The following is a 20208-nucleotide window of genomic DNA, read 5'->3' on the forward strand; positions in this document are numbered from 1 at the left end:
ATCATTGCACAGCGGAGTTTTCTTAAAATCTGTTTTAATTTTGAGGAATTATTTTCTTAAATAGAAGCTGACCTTAGCAATTTGGAGGTCATTAAGTCACTTTAGATGGTTAATTGCCATCACGTTGGAAATGCTGCATATTCTGATGTTCAATATCAACTTACCACTAGTAGTAATTTAATATTCCCAGTTAAATGCTATTGGAAATTATTCAGATTGATTGCCTGAATGAGCAGGAAGAAGATACTTGATCAATGGTCGTAATGTGACTAGAAACATAGAAACATAGAAAAATAGGAGCAGGAGTAGGCCATTCGGTCCTTTGAGCCTGCTCCGCCATTCAATATGATCATGGCTGATCCTCTATCTCAATAGCATATTCCTGCTCTCTCCCCATACCCCTTGATGCCTTTTGTGTCGAGAAATCTATCTATCTCCTTCTTAAATATATTCTGTGACTTCCACAACCTTCTGTGGTAGAGAATTCCACAGGTTCACCACCCTCTGAGTGAAGAAATTTCTCCTCATCTCAGTCCTAAATGTCCTACCCCATATCCTGAGACTGTGACCCCTCATTCTAGACCCCCCAGCCAGGGAAAATATCCTCCCTGTATCCAGTCTGTCTAGCCATGTCAGAATTTTATACGTTTCAATGAGATGCATGTGGATCAAAGCTCAAGCATTGACCACAGTTTCCAGTTTTGCTATAATTGTTTGTTTTTATTTCTACCATGCAGAGTGTGGTAATAAGAGGCAGCAGGACAGTCGAATCGTAGGAGGATCCAATGCTCGCGATGGAGAGTGGCCTTGGCAAGTCAGCCTTCACTTTTCTGGGTCACCATATTGTGGGGCTTCAGTAATAACAAAGGAGTGGCTTTTATCTGCAGCACATTGCTTTCAAGGGGAAAAGTATGCTATGAGATTATTATTACCCCAAATTCTGAGTGTTTTTGGTGCAAAATGAAGTAGTTCTGGTGTAGAGGGTTGGAATTTAAGACGTAAGTCAGAATTACATCTATTCTAAATTACATATCGAATTCTGGTAGAATTGGCTGCTGACAGAAGATGCACCAGCCCCAGACTAGTGCAGTTATACAAATGACAGGATAATGAGTGTCCAAGCTGCTGTCACAGAAATTCTGCCATTTACACCAGAATTTGCCAACATAAGTTAGTTAAGCTTGTAGAAAAGAGGAGTAAGTTACCGACATGAATTGTCAAACCAGGAAATGGTTGGGTTCACAGGCTTTAATGTCCACAAACTTTGAAACATCACTTTGACTGAATCGATTAGAAAATTATTTTCTTGGCTGTGGAACTAAGAAAGTATTCTGTAAGCTGCCTTTCAACAGCGTCGGGCAGGGAAATCTTTTTCTTCCCACCCTTCTGACACAGAGCCCTTACCATAGGGTTCGCTGAAGGTATTCCCACATATAATGGAGGCAGAACAAGAGCAGGAAGTAGAATGTTTCCACAAGGTCTGAAGGCCAGTGGTCAAAACACCTTCTGTGGATGCACTGACTGATCTGTCAGGTGGAGGATGGATGCAGATGCTTGTGGTGCCACTATCTGCTCTAGATAGTCATGTTCACTCCTTCATATATTGACATTGGATTTAGGCGTGATCCCTCCATCTTTCTCAGGCCCCCGCAATAGTTTTCAGTGCCTCCATTTAAGTGTAACGCTCATGCAACATCCTTTTTTTTAAGAGTAGGACCCCGGACATCTGTGTCCATGTGATTGAGAGCCAGAGCCTGATATCTGCAGAGCCTCCTTTCTCCACTGTCAGATCCCACTTTCACCACTGACTCCTCTGATACTGTAAGGGTAATGAATGATGGAATGCCACATGTATGAAGAGAATGCAAAAAAGGGTCATGGGAGCAGATATCTTGACTTTGCTGCCCTGGTGAGGTGGTTAAACTACTTCTTGCACTGCAAATGAGTTCAAGGATTTAGCACTTGCTGTCATGGCCACCTCCCTCTAAAAATAACATACCAGATTCTTGGTGAGTCTCCAGCTCCCTTCCTGACCCCAAACAGACGGTCCTTCATGCTTTGTGTCTCCATTATGAGGCAATGCATCCTAGTGGCTCTGTGTTCCCAGCAATGGGTAGGATCACATTTGGGAGACATCTGTCCTATTTATAGTTCTCAAAGGGGTACACTTGATCAATCAATGGTTACTTGTAACTGGTGACACTGGCTGAATTCATTTTAAGACTCGCTGGGATGAAATTGGCCTTTGGTGAACGCTGTCAATTCTCTATCACTCATTTCACGCTTTTGCTGAAGACCAATTACACCCCATTACAGCTAGAAGAAAGGAGACTTTGGGGATCTCTGAGATGAACGGATCGTGAGTTAACCCACTGTGCCACCCTGTTGCTCATCTGATAATTTTATTAATTAGCCTCCATTACAGTAAGGAATTCTTTCAGTATTATAACAGCAAGAAGGTTATCAAAGAAAATTGATCCTTTTGTAGGAATTGATGAATTCCTAACTAATAACTGAGGTCGACTCAGGAGATCACTCAAACAGGTCTTTAATGTAAAACTAAACGAGTTCAAACAGTTTGATGAGATCGATACAGGAGAGCCACGAAAACAGGTCTTAACAAAATGGAGATTCCACGAGGACTGCCTGGGCAGTCACGTGGTTTGCGACGTGACGTCATCGCGTTTGCCCGCGTTTTCCCGCGCTCTTAAAGGGGCCACGCCCCGTGCATACAAACACTATATACAAACAAAGTAATGTCTAACACAATGGTACAAGCTTAGGCTGGTGTTAGAACATCGTTAAAGGGAATTATGTACAGTTGCCCAGAGTCATTCAGTGGCTCCACCACATGCGCCCCCCCAGAATTCGCTTTAACGGACAAAGTCAAACGGTGAGGGGGTCTGATGAGCCTGTCGGAACGACTCCTGTACTCCTGAGGTGGAGGCTGCTGGGCGGCTGGTGGTCTGGCGGGTGGTTGCGCTTGGTCTGCCGTCTCGTCTCGGCGGTTGTGCTGTCATGACGGGGCGGTTGAGGTCCAGATGTGCCGGCTTTAATCGATCGACTGAAATGTGGTCCGGTTTACCACCGACATCTACCTTGAAGGTTTTGTCCCCTGCCTCCAACACGCGGAAGGGACCAGTATATGGGGCCTTGAGTGGATCCCTATGAGCATCGTGGCGAATAAAGACGTATTCTGCCTTGTGAAGCTCCGTTGGAACGTGCGAACTCTGCAGCCCGTGGTGCGAAGTGGGCACCAGCGCGAAACATCTGGCCGCCTCTCAGTGACTAGTAAGCTGGTCAGACGCGGACCAAGGCTTCGTCGATTCTGGTAGGAAATTCCCTGGTACTCGCAGCGGTTGACCGTACACCAGCTCCGCGGATGACGAGTGAAGATCTTCTTTGGGGGCCGTGCGAAGGCCCAACAGGACCCACGGTAGCTTGTCTGCCCATCCAGCGCCCTGGAGGCTGGCCCTCAGGGCGGCTTTCAGTGACAGGTGGAAACGTTCACAGAGACCATTCGCCTGTGGGTGGTAGGCTGTGGTGCGGTGTAATTTGACACCGAGCCCTTGGGCCACTGCATTCCAGAGTTCAGAGGAAAACTGTGGTCCCCTGTCTGAAGAAGTATCAGCGGGCACTCTTAAACGGGCGACTCAGGTGGAAATGAACGCCCTGGCCACGTCCGCTGAAGTAGTGGATGATAGAGAAACCGCCTCTGGCCATCTGGTAGTGCGGTCAACCATGGTCAGGATGTGTGAAAAACCATGGGAGGGTGGGAGTGGACCCACCAGGTCCACATTGACATGGTCAAACCGTCGCTCCGGAACTGTGAAGGCGGCCAACAGAGCCTTGATGTGACGCTGTACTTTGGCTTTTTGGCAGACCACGCAGGTGTTGGTCCAGTCGCAGACATCCTTGTGCATGCTGTGCCATACGAATTTTGCTGACATCAGCTTCTGAGAGGCCTTCATTCCTGGGTGTGACAACCCATGTATGGCATCGAACAATTTGCGGCGCCAGACGGCCGGTACGACAGGGCGAGGGTCCCGTACGGTGACGTCACACAAGATCGTGGTACCTGCCGCATGGAACTTGACGTCGGCCAACTGGAGGCCAGTGACGGTGGTTCTGTAGGCCTGGACTTCTGGGTCCGAGGCTTGATCCGCTGCCATGAGGGCGTAATCGATGCCTAAATGAACCGTATTGACGGTCGCGCGGGAGAGGCAGTCGGCCACCAGGTTGTCCTTACCGGCCACATGCTGTATATCCCTGGTGAACTCGGATATGTAGGTCAGTTGACGTTGCTGTCGGGATGACCACGGTTCGGCGGTCTTGGCCATGGCGAAGGTGAGCGGCTTATGGTCCACGAAGGCGGCGAAGGGACGTCCTTCCAGGAGGAAGCGAAAATGGCAGATGGCCAGAAAAAGAGCGAGCAACTCCCGGTCGAACGTGCTATATGCTCTCTCGTTCCGCCGTAGTTGACGGCTGAAGAATGCCAACGGCTGCCACGTCCCGTTCACCCACTGCTCTTGCACGGCGCCGATTGCGTAGTGTGACGCGTCGGTGGTGAGGGCAATGGTGGCTCCTGGCAGCGGGTGCGCCAGCATAGTCGCATTGGCCAAGGCGCTTTTGGTGTCGGCGAATGCCCGGGCCATGTCAACCGTCCAGTCTACCGTATCTTTGCCAGTCTTGCCCTTGAGGGCCTCGTACAGGGGCTGCATGAGTAGTGCTGCCTTAGGCACGAAACGGTGGTAAAAATTTACCATGCCTAGGATTTCCTGCAAGGCCTTAATGGTTTGCGGGCGTGGAAAGGACGTCACCGCCTCTACCTTCGCTTGTAAAGGAACCGCTCCCTCTGAAGTGATGCGATGCCCCAGGAAATCAATTTGTTGCAGGCCAAACTGACACTTGGCCAGGTTGATAATCAGGCCGTGTTGGCTGAGGCGTCGAAAAAGGGTGCGAAGGTGACAGATGAGTTCTTCTTTAGTGGGACTGACAATGAGAATATCGTCCAGGTAGACGAAGAGGAACTTGAGTTCCCGCAGCACGGAGTCCATCAGGCGTTGGAAAGCCTGGGCGGCGTTCTTTAACCCAAACGGCATTCTTAAAAACTCGAAAAGGCCGAATGGGGTGATGACTGCAGTCTTCTGGACATCTTGGGGATGAACAGGGACCTGGTGGTAGCCCCGGATGAGGTCGACTTTCGAGAAGACAGTGTTCCCTGCCAAATGGGCGGAGAAATCCTGGATGTGGGGGATCGGGTACCGATCAGGAGTGGTGGCGTCGTTTAGGCGTCGATCGTCACCGCATGGCCGCCATCCACCACCAGGCTATGGGACAATGTGGAGGGGTGAAGACCAGGGACTATTTGACCGGCGAATAATCCCTAACCGTTCCATGGTCGCGAACTCTGCTTTTGCGACCGCCAGCTTGCCAGGTTCCAGGCGCCGGGCCCGCGCGTAGACCGGGGGGCCGTTGGTGGTGATGTGGTGTTCCACACCATGTTTTGTGGCTGTGGAGGAGAAAGTGGGTCTGGTCAGGTCGGGGAATTCGCCAAGCAGGCGAGCGATCTCATCCGGAGCCGGAAAAGCACAGGCGACGGTGCGCGACGTAGTGTTACTGCGGTAACAAGGGATAGAATGAAAAGTTGCCGCGTTGATCAACCGCCGGTTCCTCATGTCAACAAGGAGGCTGTTGGCGCACAGGAAATCCGCGCCGAGAATGGGTTGCGAAACCTTGGCCGTCACAAACTCCCAGTAAAAACGTTGGCCCCCGAAACACAACTGCACCCGCCGTCTGCCGAAGGTCCGAATCGCTCCGCCATTGGCCGCTTCGAGGGCGAGGCCGTGAATCCCGGTCTGCACATCGAGGGCGGACGCGGGTAATATGCTGCACTGCGCCCCGGTGTCGCACAGAAAACGACGACCGGAGAGAGTATCGGTGATAAACAGCAACTTGCCCGCGTTGCCGATCGCCATCGCGGCCACGGGGCGCCCGTTAGACCCGTTCCTCGGTGGTCGTAGTTGTTTTGTTTTTTGGGGGAAGCTGCAGGGAAGGCGGCAACGTCTCACTTTCGCGCCGAACTACGCGTGGTAGAAACACAGCCCAGCAGGCTGACGAGCTGGGGCGGCGTCTGTGGGGGATGGGCGCCTTGTGGCGGTGCAGTACTGCTGAGTAACCGCGAAGATTTTGTCCGCCTCTGCCGCGAGTGCTGCGCAGTCCTCAACTTCGGACCTGGCCAGGGCAGCTTGCACCTGTTCCGGTAGCTGGCTGAGGAATATTTCCCTGAATAGGAAGCATTCTGGTTCAGAGCCAAGGAGTGTGAGCATTTGGCTCATTAACTCCGAAGGCTTGGAGCCCCCGAGCCCGGGCATAGCGAGCAATCGACTGGCGCGCTCCGCTTTAGTGAGCCCGAAAACTTGCAGCAACCGCGTCTTGAGGGTTTCATACTTGCGCTCCGTTGGAGGGTTATCGAGGAGGCTGACAATCCGCGAGGCGGTAGAGCTGTCGAGTGCGGAGACCACATAGAGATATTTGGTCTGATCCGCAGCGATGTCCCTCAGGGCGAATTGGGCCTCGACCTGAATAAACCACGAGGTCGCTTGCTGCTCCCAGAGCTGCGGTAGCTTCAGCGAAACGGCGTTGGCCTCCATGCTGTGTCCTTTTTGTGAAAAACATTCACAAAAAATGGGGTCACCAATGTAGGAATTGATGAATTCCTAACTAATAACTGAGGTCGACTCAGGAGATCACTCAAACAGGTCTTTAATGTAAAACTAAACGAGTTCAAACAGTTTGATGATACAGGAGAGCCACGAAAACAGGTCTTAACAAGATGGAGATTCCACGAGGACTACCTGGGCAGTCACGTGGTTTGCGACGTGACGTCATCACGTTTGCCCGTGTTTTCCCGCGCTCTTAAAGGGGCCACGCCCCATGCATACAAACACTACATACAAACAAAGTAATGTCTAACACAATGGTACAGGCTTTAGGCTGGTGTTAGAACATCGTTAAAAGGAATTATGTACAGTTGCCCAGAGTCATTCAGTGGCTCCGCCACACTTTAAAGGTGGAAACGGTTAAATTTGAGAATAAGCTAAAATTATTTAACATACTAAATAACCATTTCCTGAAAGTATTCAATAAAGAAGACACTAGCAGCATGTCACCCTTTATATGAGGGTAATAACAACAATGCCTGCACTTTAAAAGTATTTTATTGGCTGAGAAGTGCTTTTGGACATCCGGAGGATGTGAAAGCTGTTATATGAATACAAGTTCTTTCCTTCTTTACTCTTGTACTCAATGGCCTAGAAATTCATTGACGCCATGTCCATTTATATGTTAATATCATATTATAGAATTCTAAGCCTCTAAACTATGCGAATAAAAATTGGTTTACTGTGGAATGTTATGAATGGTATTCTAACGCATTATTTTGCACAGTGCAAAGGATCTTATGAAATTGTATTCCTGAAACAATGTTAACTTTTTTCTTTTTTAAGGATGTCTGATCCCAGACTGTGGGTCGCTCATTTAGGAATGCATACTCAAGGAAACGCAAAGTTTGCAAGTGAGCTCAAAAGAATCCTTGTCCATGAATACTATAATGGTCGAAACTTTGACTATGATATTTCACTGCTACAGCTGAAGACAGCCTGGCCAGACAAACGAGCATCTGCAATCCAACCGATTTGTGTCCCTTCATTGACTCAAGTGGTGCCGAATGGAGAGAAATGCTGGGTGACTGGCTGGGGGCAAAAACAGGAAGCGGGTAAGAATATCGTGAAGATGCAATATTTTACCCAAAGTAAAGGATTGTATTAACATAAATACATCATGCACAGTGGACTTTATTCAAATTTTACTATAGGTTTATACTGGTGAAAAGATTCATTGTTAATTGTCAGATGGCTCATATACCTTTCTTTACTTGAACAATGATTAATAATCAGCAGATGACATAATAAACAGATAGAAAGCACTAATATTAATGATCAATAGTCAGAAATAAGAGTTCGCACAATCATAGAAATTTACGGCACAGAAGGAGGCCATTCGGCCCATCATGTCCCTGCCGGCTGAGAAAGAGCGATCCAGCCTAATCCCACTTTCCAGCTCTTGGTCCGTAGCCCTGTAGGTTACGGCACGCCAAGTGCATTTCTAAGTACTTTTTAAATGTGACGAGGGTCTCTGCCTCTACCACCCTTTTAGGCAGTGAGTTCCAAACCCCCACTACCCTCTGGGTGAAAAAAGTTCTCCTCTACACCCCTCTAATTCTTCTACTAATTACTTTAAATCTATGCCCTCTTGTTATTGACCTCTTTGCTAAGGGAAATAGGTGTTTCCTATCCACTCTGTCTAGGCCCCTCATAATTTTATACAGCTCAATTAAGTCTCCCCTCAGCCTCCTCTGTTCCAAAGAAAGCAACCTCAGCCTATCCAATCTTTCCTCATAGCTAAAATTCTCCAGTCCTGGCAACATCCTCATAAATCTCCTCTGTACCCTCTCTAGTGCAATCACATCTTTCCTGTATTGTGGTGACCAGAACATAGAAACATAGAAGATAGGAGCAGGATAGTTAAAACAATGGATAGAGAAGTGTCATACAAATGTATCAAGCAGAAATATGCTAAAATTGCAGGTTCGAGGCTAACACATAATAAACGCACTGAATTATTAAAGGATAAAGGACACAGAAATCCCATTGTTGTGATTTTGGACATGCACTAGATGTAATTCCAACTCTATAATATGATACCTGTTCCGTACAATTATATATATATATATTTAACATCTTAAAAATTACATCTATGTGCACTTCTTATGCTAACTTTTCCTATTATAAAGTCCTAAGTCCATATTTATAATGGAAATGGCCTCTGTCACTCTGTAATTATACCCTCCCACTAGTGGTGGTGCTGTGCAGCACCTCAATTTTGCATCTCCCAGCTCCTCAGCCTGTATTGCGGAGAAAATTGTAACCAACTCTACTTCACTGCATCCCAAACTGCTATAAGTTTTGCAATTTAACTATAATTAGTAACATAAAATCAAAGTATTGTATCAGAATAATGTGCTGTATATCTATGTAATGTAAAAATAAGGACAGATTGACTTAAAAATGGGGACTGAATTACACCTGTCCAATTATCCCTCACTCTCTAACCTGCTACACCTGAAGATTACACTTATAGGTAGATTTCCATCTTTACATTGAGCATTATCTAGGCAGAGCACAGAAAGAAAAATCATGGCCAGGATACCAGGAGAAGTTCTCTACAGTTCTTCAAATATTGCCATGGACCTTTTACATCTATCTGAGAGGACAGAATGGGCCTTGGTTTATTGTCTCATCAAAATAAAACCTCCAACAGTGCAGCACTCCCTCAGTACTGCCCCTCGGGCAGTGCAGCACTCCCTCAGTACTGCCCCTCGGACAGTGCAGCACTCCTTCAGTACTGCCCCTCGGACAGTGCAGCACTCCCTCAGTACTGCCCCTCGGACAGTGCAGCACTCCCTCAGTACTGCCCCTCGGACAGTGCAGCACTCCCTCAGTACTGCCCCTCGGACAGTGCAGCACTCCCTCAGTACTGCCCCTCGGACAGTGCAGCACTCCCTCAGTACTGCACTGGAGTGTCAGCCTAGTTTATGTGCTCAAGTCTCTGCAGCGGGGCTTGAACCCACGACCTGATTCAGAGGCACGAGTACCACCCATGAGCTAAAGCTGACACCTTTGGGCTACAAGTCCCAGGGTTATCCTTGTCCATGCAGCAAGACCTGGATGACATTCAGGTTTGGGCTGATAAGTGGCAGGTAACATTTGGGCCACACAAGTGCCAGACAATGACTATCTCCAACAAGCAAGAGTCTAACCACAGCCCCTTGACATTCAATGGAATTACCATCGCTGAATCCCCCACCATCAACATCCTGTGGGTCACCATTGACCAGAAACTTAACTGGACCAGCCACATAAATGCTGTGGCAGCAAGAGCAGGTCAGAGACTAGGTATTCTGTGCCGAGTGTCTCACCTCCTGACTACCCAAAGACATTCCACCAGCTACAAGACACAAGTCAGGAATGTGATGGAATACTCTCCACTTGCCTGGTTGAGTGCAGCTCCAACAACACTCAAGAAGCCCGACACCATCCAGGACAAAGCAGCCCACTTGATTAGCACCCCATCTACCACTTTAAACATTCACTCTCTCCACCACCAGTGTACCGTGGCTGCAGTGTGTACCATCTACAAGATGCACTGCAGCAACTTGCCAAGGCTTCTTCGACAGCACCTCCCAAACCCATGACCTCCACCACCTAGAAGGACAAGGACAGCAGGCGCATGGGAACACCGTCACCTGCAAGTTCCCCTCCAAGTTACACACCATCCTGATTTGGAAATATATCGCCGTTCCTTCATCATTACTGGGTCAAAATTCTGGAACTCTCTCCTTAACAGCACTGTGGGAGTACCTTCACCACGTAGACTGCAGCAGTTCAAGAAGGCGGCTCACCACCTTCTCAAGGGCAATTAAGGATGGGGAGTAAATGCTGGCCTTGCCAGTGACAGCCACATCCCATGAACGAATAAATAAAATGTTCTTTGAACACTCTTCAATGCATAAGTGTCCACTTAATATTCTAAATACAATCTTACCAACAGTTATACAGGATGCAAGTACTGTAGCATCTTTGCAATGCATCCAGTACTTTTTTTTAAACTTGTTTAACAACTGTTTCATATTGACTTGATACAATGAATGGTCAAGAGTCACCTCCAATCCTTTTCAAGCATTTACTCAGATACTAAATGAAGGGTTAAAATTCTGTTGAACATAATAAAACTGATTGACATAAGTAATGCTTTTGTAACTTTATTTTTTCTGCCTTACTGAAGACAACAGTGATCCTACAGTTCTTCAACAAGCAGAGGTTGAGATCGTAAATCAATCACTCTGTCGTTCCACCTACGGACTCATAACTCCACGTATGCTGTGTGCAGGATTACTGTCAGGGAAAAGAGATGCTTGTCGTGTAAGTTTAAAAGCAAATACCTTTACAGAAAGTTAAAATTGAACTTAATTGTTAAACTTTTTATTGTACTCAAAAGTTGATGAATATTTGGATTTTCTACTCTCTAGCATAATACACTCTCTCCTTGAAGGGTGAAAATACACACAGTCAGCAAGAATAATAGAAAAGAATGGTTAGCAATATTGTATTTTGCACAATTATTTTTAGAAAGACATTTCCTTTTTTTAGAAAGATTATGATGTGGTGGTTTAATACATAACAGCTTATGTTCTTTGTAACTAACGCACCGGCAGTTCTTTGAAAAATGTCACGTCAGTCACACCATACAGATTATATTGGTCAAACAAATTGGGTGTTCCTGTTTCCTTGAAAAATTGGAGCATAGTTTGGCATTTTTGATGGTGGATTTATACTGGGATTTTTGCACCACATTTGTGCCATTGAAAGTATAAATGCAGAATGTAGATCCTGATGTGGCAAGTATAGAAAGTAACTGTTGCTTTCCGTGACCCATTAACAGTAAAAGTTGTCATGAAAAATGAGGAAAGATAATTTTTTATTATTTTCTGTTAAACATACTAAAAAGTGAGTGAACATAGAGGACAGGATTTTCCACTATTATGGAACCTCAGTGCATCTTTGGTGGGGCGGGAATTCCATCCACTACAAGGCCATGCCCCTGACCTGGCTGTTTTTTGGGGGTCAGGGTCATTTCTATTTTTGGACGGGCTCCCTGGTCTATGTAGGGGCGTCAACTTGCAGAGGGGACATATTAGCATGGTCAGTGACCTTTCTTTAATTAAAAAAAGCACCATGACCTGTGCAATCAATCGTCTTTAGAGTTAGTCAATGGTCAGGGACAGGAGGGTGTGACTGCGAGTCAGGAAGGTATGGGGACACAGGATATAGTGATGGAGGAGACTCAGCCCTTGAGCTTGTCCAACAGGTACGAGGTATTTGCTGCCTGTATGGATGAGAACAAGGACTGCAGGGAGGATGGGCAAAGTGACCACGGCACCGTGGCGCAGGAGGCCATTCAATTGGGGGGAGTAAAAAGGAATGTAGTTGTGGTAGGCGACAGTATAGTCAGGGCGATAGATGCTGTTCTCTGCAGCCGCGACAGGGAGTACCGAAGGTTGTGTTACCTGCCCGGTGCCAGGGTTAAGGATATCTCCTCATGGCTGGAGAAGAACTTGGAGTGGGAGCGGGAGGATCAAGTTGTCGTGGTCCACGTAGGAACCAATGACATAGGTAGAACTAGGAATGAGGTTCTGCTGAGAGAGTTTGAGGAGCTAGGATCCAAATTAAAAAGCAGAACCTCAAAAGGAATAATCTCTGCATTGTTACCTGAGCCACGTGCAAATTGGCATAGGGACAAACAGATTAGAAGTTTAAATGCGTGGCTCAAAAAGTGGTGTGGGAGGAAGGGGTTTCAGTTCATGGAGCACTGGCATCAGTACTGGGGAAAGAGGAAGCTGTTCAGTTGGGACGGGCTCCACTTAAACCAATGTCCTGGCGAATTGAATATCTAGGGCAGTAGACAGGGCTTTAAACTAATGAAGTGGGGGATGGTAGGATTCGGGAAAGAGTAAATTTAAAAGCAGCAAGAGAAATGTCAAGGCTCTAGGGTAGTGTAGAGTTTTTGGCAAAAATAAGCAGATTGGGTCAGGAAGGGACAGATAGAGTAACAAAGGTAATAGGGCATTAGTGACTAAGGTGACATCAGAGAAAAGTAGAAAAAAGTCAAAGCTAAAGGCGCAAAGCATTTGCAACAAAATAGATAAATTAATAGCACAGATAGAAATCAATAGGTTTGATCTAAAAGCCATTACGGAGATGTGGTTGCAAAGTGACCAAGGTTGGTAACTAAATATTCCAGGATACTTAACTTTTAGAAGAGATAGGCAAAATGGAAAAGGAGAAGGGGTAGCCCTGATAAAGGATTGGATAAAGACAGTAAAAAGAAAGGATCTTAGCTCTGAAAATCAAGAAGTAGAATCAATTTGGGTGGTGCTAAGAAACAGTAAGGGGCAGAAAACATTGGTGGGAGTTGTTTATAGACCCCTAAACAGTAGTTGTAATGTAGGGCAGAGTATAAATCAGGAAATTAGAGGTGCATGTTGTAATGATCAGTAACCTGTCATTCTGGAATGGTACACTAGGTGGTGCTGTATGTATATAAGAGTGGGCTACCCACGATGCACCAGGCTACCCACAAGGCAGCAGTCAAGATGGATGCCTCTACAGATACTGTACCTAGTCCACATGTGCTCAATAAAGTGTCTAGCAAAAGCTAGCTGTTCTTAATAAAAATGACTAGTTATTAATGAACATGACATGGTACCAGGATTGGTAAGATCTGCTGAATATTGTGCAACGCGACATGGAGAATTTGAAGCCACCAGAGCGTTTGAAACTCACAGGAAATATCGACTACAATTGGCAGACTTTTAAACAACAATTCGAACTCTACATTGCTGCCATCGGGTGCGGTACGAAGCCAGACGCAAGGAAAATAGTGTTGCTGCTCACAGTTGCAGGCCCACAGGCAATAGAGGTATTTAATACATTTGTATTTAATCCAGAGGAGAACAGGGAAAAATTAGACGATGTGCTAAAGAAATTTGATACACATTGTTCTCCCAAAAAGAATGAGACCTATGAAAGGTACGTGTTCTGTTCTCGGACACAGCGGCAAACTGAGACTTTTGATAGCTTTTTGGCTGATCTGAAACTGAAAACACAGACATCTAATTTCTCTGAGCTGAAAGCATCCATGATTCGTGACCAAATTGTGTTTGGTATTCATGATAAAAAGGTTAGGGAACGTCTGTTGAGAGAAACCGAACTAACATTGGAAAATGCTGTGAAAATATGCCAAGCCAGCGAGCTAGCTCGAAAGCACGCGAAGACTTTCAGTGAAATCAATAATGATGCGATTGTAATGAGTGATAATGCTGCTGTTGGTGCTGTGTCCTACAAGGGGAAGAAACGTGGGCAGAACAGAAATGAAAAACAATCGGAGGATGAAATTTTTAATTGTAAACGCTATGGTTACAAGCACCAGTTATGACAATGCCCAGCGTTTGGAAAAATGTGCACAAAGTGTAATGGAAAGAATCACTTTGCCAAACAATGCTTTTCAAAAGTAAAAACAAAGAAAGGGCAACGAGTTAATGTGATTGAGGACACTGACTTAAGTGAGACATGTTTTGTAGGAATGGTGTCATGTGACAATATCAAAAAGGATACAGAAAATGTGCAGCCCTCAGGAATTAACAATGCTGAACATAAAGTTAATGCAGTAAAAGAGGACAAATGGATGATCCCACTGCAGGTAAATGGAGCATTATTTACATTGAAACTAGACACTGGGGCAAAAGCAAACTTAATCAGTATGAGTGACATTAACAATATGAAAGAAAAGCCCAAAATACAGAAAAAGTCAGTATTACTGAAGGACTATAATGGACAGAAAATAGATAGCTTAGGTGCATGCAGACTTAAAGTGACAGTCAAAGACAAAGTGCATCATCTCATGTTTTCTGTTGTGGCTGAAGGACTTGATTCACTACTGGGTGACAAAGCTTGTGAGGACTTAGAACTGGTCAAGAGAGTCTACCGTATAAACTGTGCCATAAGCAGACCAGATGACTCGGTGGATTCTGTAGTGAATAATTTCCAGGATGTGTTCAAAGGATTTGGAGTTCTACCATTCACTTACAAGATCCAGCTAAAGGAGGATGCTCAGCCAGTGGTACATGCTCCACGAAGAGTTCCAGCACCCCTGCGTGACCGGCTCAAGAATGAACTGGACAGAATGACCACACTAGGAGTCATCAGGAAAGTCGAAGAGCCAACAGACTGGGTTAACTCCATGGTATGTGTAAAGAAAAAGAACAATGATCTAAGAATATGCATGGATCCAAAGGACTTAAATGCAAACATAAAACGTGAACACTACCAGATTCCCAAGCGAGAAGAAATCACCAGTGAAATGTCAGGTGCCAGATACTTTACAAAGCTCGATGCCTCACAAGGATTTTGGCAACTAAAACTGGATGAAGAGAGCACCAAATACTGTACCTTCAACACACCATTTGGCAGGTATTGTTTCCTCAGAATGCCTTTCGGGATAATATCTGCATCTGAAATCTTTCATAGAGCGATGGAACACATAATTGAAGGTCTGGAAGGAGTTCGGGTCTATGTTGATGACATCATCATCTGGGGCTCCACACTGAAAGAACACAATGAGAGACTGACTAAAGTGCTACAGAGCATACGCCGGAATGGACTGAAGCTCAACAAAGCCAAGTGTCAGTTTGGCGTCCAGGAAGTCACTTTCCTAGGAGATAATCTATCTGGTAAAGGAATAGAGCCAGACATGAAAAAAGTAAACGCCATACTCAACATGCCCCGACCCACTGACAAAAAAGGAGTGCTACGCATCATGGGGATGATAAACTTCATTGGAAAGTTCATTCCTAACTTGTCAGCCAAGACAGCCTGTCTGCGAGACCTGCTACGTAAAACAAATGAGTTCGCATGGACAGAAAGACATGAACAAGAGTGGATAAACCTCAAAACAGTGCTGACAACCACACCTGTACTCACCTTCTTTGACCCAACAAAAAGAATCAAAGTGTCAACGGATGCATCAAAAGATGGCCTAGGTGCGGTCTTGCTACAAGCAGAGGGTGAAGATTGGACGCCTGTTGCCTATGCCTCCAGGTCTATGACTGATACTGAGTGTCGATATGCCCAGATTGAAAAGGAATGTCTAGGCTTGGTAGTTGGACTAGAAAAGTTTCATGGCTACATATATGGACTTCCCACCTTCACAGTTGAGACAGACCACAGCCCACTGGTTGCCATCATAAAAAAGAACCTGAATGAGATGTCTCCAAGGATTCAACGACTCATGATGAAGCTGCAAAGATATGACTTTGAACTGATCTACACACCAGGCAAATACATAGTGTTAGCAGATGCACTATCCCGAGCACCCACAATGAGTCATGTGAGCTCTACTGAAGAAGACGTGGATGTTCATGTGAGTATGGCCACTGCTGCGCTGCCCGTGTCAGACACAAAATCAAAGCAAATAGCAGAAGAAACAGTAAAAGATACAGTATTACAAACAGTAATAGAGAACATTCATCATGGTTGGCCAAAAGGTTCCTGTCCAAAATATTTTCACATAAGGTCAGAATTGAGTGTCGCAAGTGGACTATTACTAAAACAGAACAGAATAGTCATTCCACAGGCTCTACGTCAAGACATGCTCAAAAGGATTCATGAGGGACACCTCGGAATTGAAAAATGCAAAAGGAGAGCAAGAGACACTGTTTATTGGCCTGGCATAAATAAGGACATTGAGAACATGATAGGCAAATGTGAGACATGTCAGAAACACCAAAACAAACAAGCAAAGGAACCAATGATAGTAGCTGACATACCAACAGCACCATGGCAAAAGGTTGGTATGGACCTTTTTCATTTAAATGGTAAAGACTATCTAATAGTGATTGACTACTATTCTAACTATCCTGAGATGGCGCTGCTCTCAAGCACCACAGCAAGCAGTGTCATAATGCATGTGAAATCTATCTTCGCCAGACATGGAATTCCCAGGATTGCCGTTAGCGACAATGGTCTGTGCTTCAACTGTAAGGAGTGGCAACAGTTTGCAGCACATTATGACTTTCAACACATCACATCCAGTCCTTTGTATGCTCAGTCGAATGGTAAGGCAGAGAAAGGTGTTCAAGTTCTCAAGCAGCTACTGAAGAAAGCGACAGAAAGCAAGTCTGATCCTTATCTCGCCCTGCTGAGCTACCGAGCCTCACCTTTAGACTCTGGTTCTTCACCTGCTGAACTCCTAATGGGTCGCAAGTTGCGTACCACGCTACCCTGCTGTGCAAAAGAAAAGCAGAGTAAGGAACTGAGACAGAGACTTCAACTGTTAAAGCTGAAACAGAAATCATACTATGACAAGTCATCCAAAACTCTGAAACCATTGACAAGGGATGATGTTGTCAGGATTGAAGATCCAGATGCATGGAACAGGAAAGCTACAGTTCTTGAGGAAGTAGGACCAAGGTCATACACTGTTAGAACTGAGGAAGGACAGATTCTCAGGAGGAACCACCGTTCCCTCCTAAAAACACAAGAGACTATCGAAGAGCAAATCGATGACAATGCCGCAACTGAATCCTGTCACTCACCACCAGAACAATCTAACACAAATACACATACAGGCTCTCATGAAAACACATCAGACTTACCTGTGCTGAGAAGATCCACACGTGAAGTAAAAAAGCCTGATAGACTTAATCTTTGAGTACAAAGAAAACTACATTGAAAATGTATTGACTGTTGAAGATGTTTATATTGTTATGATTGATTGATATTGATTGATACTGATTTTGTTTAACCTCAAAGAAAGGGGGATGTAATGATCAGTAACCTGTCATTCTGGAATGGTACACTAGGTGGTGCTGTATGTATAGAAGAGTGGGCTAGCCATGATGCACCAGGCTACCCACAAGGCAGCAGTCAAGATGGATGCCTCTACAGATACTGTACCTAGTCCACATGTGCTCAATAAAGCAAAAGCTAGCTGTTCTTAATAAAAATGACTAGTTATTAATGAACATGACACATGTAACAAGGGTAATACAGTAATCATGGGGGACTTTAATCTACATATAGACTGGGCAAACCAAATTTGCAATAATAGTGTGGAGGACAAATTAATGGAATGTATGCAAGATAGTTTTCTAGATCAGTATGTTGAGGAACCAACTAGGGAACAGGCTATTTTAGATCTAGTATTGTGCAACGAGAAAGGATTCATCAATAACCTTGTAGTAAAGGGGCCTTTAGGGAAGAGTGACCATAATATGATAGAATTTTATATTGAGTTTGAAAGAGAATTAGTTAAATCTGAAACGAGGAGCAAACTACGTGGGTATGAGGGGCGAGTTGGCTAAGGTAGAGTGGGAAACTACATTAAAAGGTATGACGGTAGAGAAGCAATGGCTAGCATTTAAAGAATTAATACATAATTTACAACAAATATACATTTGTTTAAGGCACAAAAACCCCACAGGAAAAGTGGTCCAACCGTGGCTAACAAGAGAAGTTAAAGATAATATTAGATCAAAGGAAGAGGCTAATAATGTTGTCAAAAAGAGTAGTAAGCCTGAGGATTGGGAGGATTTTAGAATTCAGCAAAGGAGGACCAAGAAATTAATAAGGAAAGAGAAAAAAGAATATGAGAGTAAATTAGCCAGAGATATAAAAACAGATTGTAAGCGTTTCTATAGGTATGTAAATAGGAAGAGATTAGTGAAAGTAAACGTGGGCCCATTAGAGGCAGAGACAGGAGAAATTATAACGGGCAATAAGGAAATGGCAGAGATATTAAACAAATACTTTGTATCTGTCTTCACGGTAGAAGACACAAAAAACATTCCGGAAATAATGGGGAGCCAAATGACTAGAGAGAATGAGAAACTTAAAGAAATCGGTATAAGTAAAGACATAGTACTGGAGAAATTAATGGGACTCAGTGGCGACAAATCCCCTGGACCTGACGACCTGCATCATTGGGTTTTAAAAGAGGTAGCTGCAGAGATAGTGGATGCACTGGTATTAATCTTCCAGAAATCCCTAGATTCTAAAACAGTCCAGAAGGTAACAAGGATTGGAAGGTAGCAAACATAACCCCGCTATTTAAGAAAGGAGGAAGAGAAAAAACGGGGAACTATAGGCCAGTTAGCCTGACATCAGCAGTAGACAAAATGCTAGAATCTATTATTAGGGACATGGTAACAGGGCACTTAGAAAATCATAATATGATTAGGCAGAGTCAACATGATTTTATGAAAGGGAAATCGTGTTGGACAAATCTGTTAGAGTTTTTCGAAGATGTGACTAATAGGATGGATAAAGGGGAGCCAGTGGATGGAGAGTGTTTGGATTTTCAAAAAGCATTCGATAAGGTGCCACACACGAGGTTATTACATAGAAACATAGAAACATAGAAGATAGGAGCAGGAGTAGGCCATTCGGCCCCTCAAGCCTGCTCCGCCATTCAATGCGATCATGGCTGATCATCCAAATTCAGTACCCGGTCCCTGCTTTTTCCCCATACCCCTTGATCCCTTTAGCCTTAAGAAATATATCCAACTCCTTCTTGAATATATTTAATGAATTGGCCTCTACTGCCTTCTGTGGTAGAGAATTCCACAGGTTCACCACTCTCTGGGTGAAGAAATTCCTCCTCATTTCTGTCCTAAATGACCTACCCCTTATCCTTAGACTGTGACCCCTGGTTCTGGACTCCCCGACCATCGGGAACATCCTTCCTGCATCTAGTCTGTCCAGTCCTGTCAGAATTTTATAAGTTTCAATAAGATCCCCTCTCATTCTTCTAAACTCCAGCAAGTACAAGCCCAATCGTCCCAATCTCTCCTCATATGTCATTCCTGCCATCCCAGGTATCAGCTTGGTGAATCTTCGCTGAACTCCTTCCATGGCAAGAACATCCTTCCTCAGATAAGGCGACCAAAACTGCACACAATACTCAAGATTACACAAAATTAGGATTCATGGTACTGGGGGTAATATATTAGCATGGATTGAGGATTGGTTAATGGACAGGAAACAGAGAGTAGGAATAAACAGGACTTTTTCAGGTAGGCAGGCTGTAACTAGCGGGGTACCGCAAGGATCAGTGCTTGGGCCTCAGCTATTTACAATCTATATTAATGACTTAGATGAAGGGAATGAGTGTAACGTATCCAAGTTTGCTGATGATACAAAGTTAGGTGGGAAAGTAAGCTGTGAGGATGACGCAAAGAGGCTGCAGAGAGATATAGACAGGTTGACTGAGCGGACAAGAACATGGCAAATGGAAAACAATGTGGGGAAGTGTGAAGTTATCCACTTCGGTAGGAAAAACAAAAAAGCAGAATATTTTTTGAATGGTGAGAGACTGGGAAATGTTTGCACTCAGAGGGATCTGGGTGTCCTTGTACATGAATCACAGAAAGTTAACATGCAGGTACAGCAAGCAATTAGGAAAGCAAATGGTATGTTAGCTTTTTTTACAAAGGGATTGGGTATAAGAGTAAAGAACTCTTACTACAATTAT

The 20208-nt window shown here is 44.9% G+C and overlaps 1 protein-coding gene across 1 annotated transcript in view; it reads left to right on the plus strand.

The window, feature by feature from the left end:
• Window positions 1-20208, plus strand: part of tmprss7 (transmembrane serine protease 7) — a 96960-nt gene that overhangs the window by 74976 nt on the left and 1776 nt on the right. Inside the window, exons 14-16 of the mRNA XM_086006896.1 lie at window positions 738-909; window positions 7509-7777; window positions 10906-11042. Of these exons, the coding sequence (XP_085863022.1) occupies window positions 738-909; window positions 7509-7777; window positions 10906-11042 (578 nt within the window). The remainder of the gene's footprint in view (window positions 1-737; window positions 910-7508; window positions 7778-10905; window positions 11043-20208) is intronic.

The sequence above is a fragment of the Somniosus microcephalus genome, chromosome 14 (assembly GCF_052327205.1).
Source record: "Somniosus microcephalus isolate GS21.2 chromosome 14, FLI_Smic_1.0, whole genome shotgun sequence".
Lineage (NCBI taxonomy): Eukaryota > Metazoa > Chordata > Chondrichthyes > Squaliformes > Somniosidae > Somniosus > Somniosus microcephalus.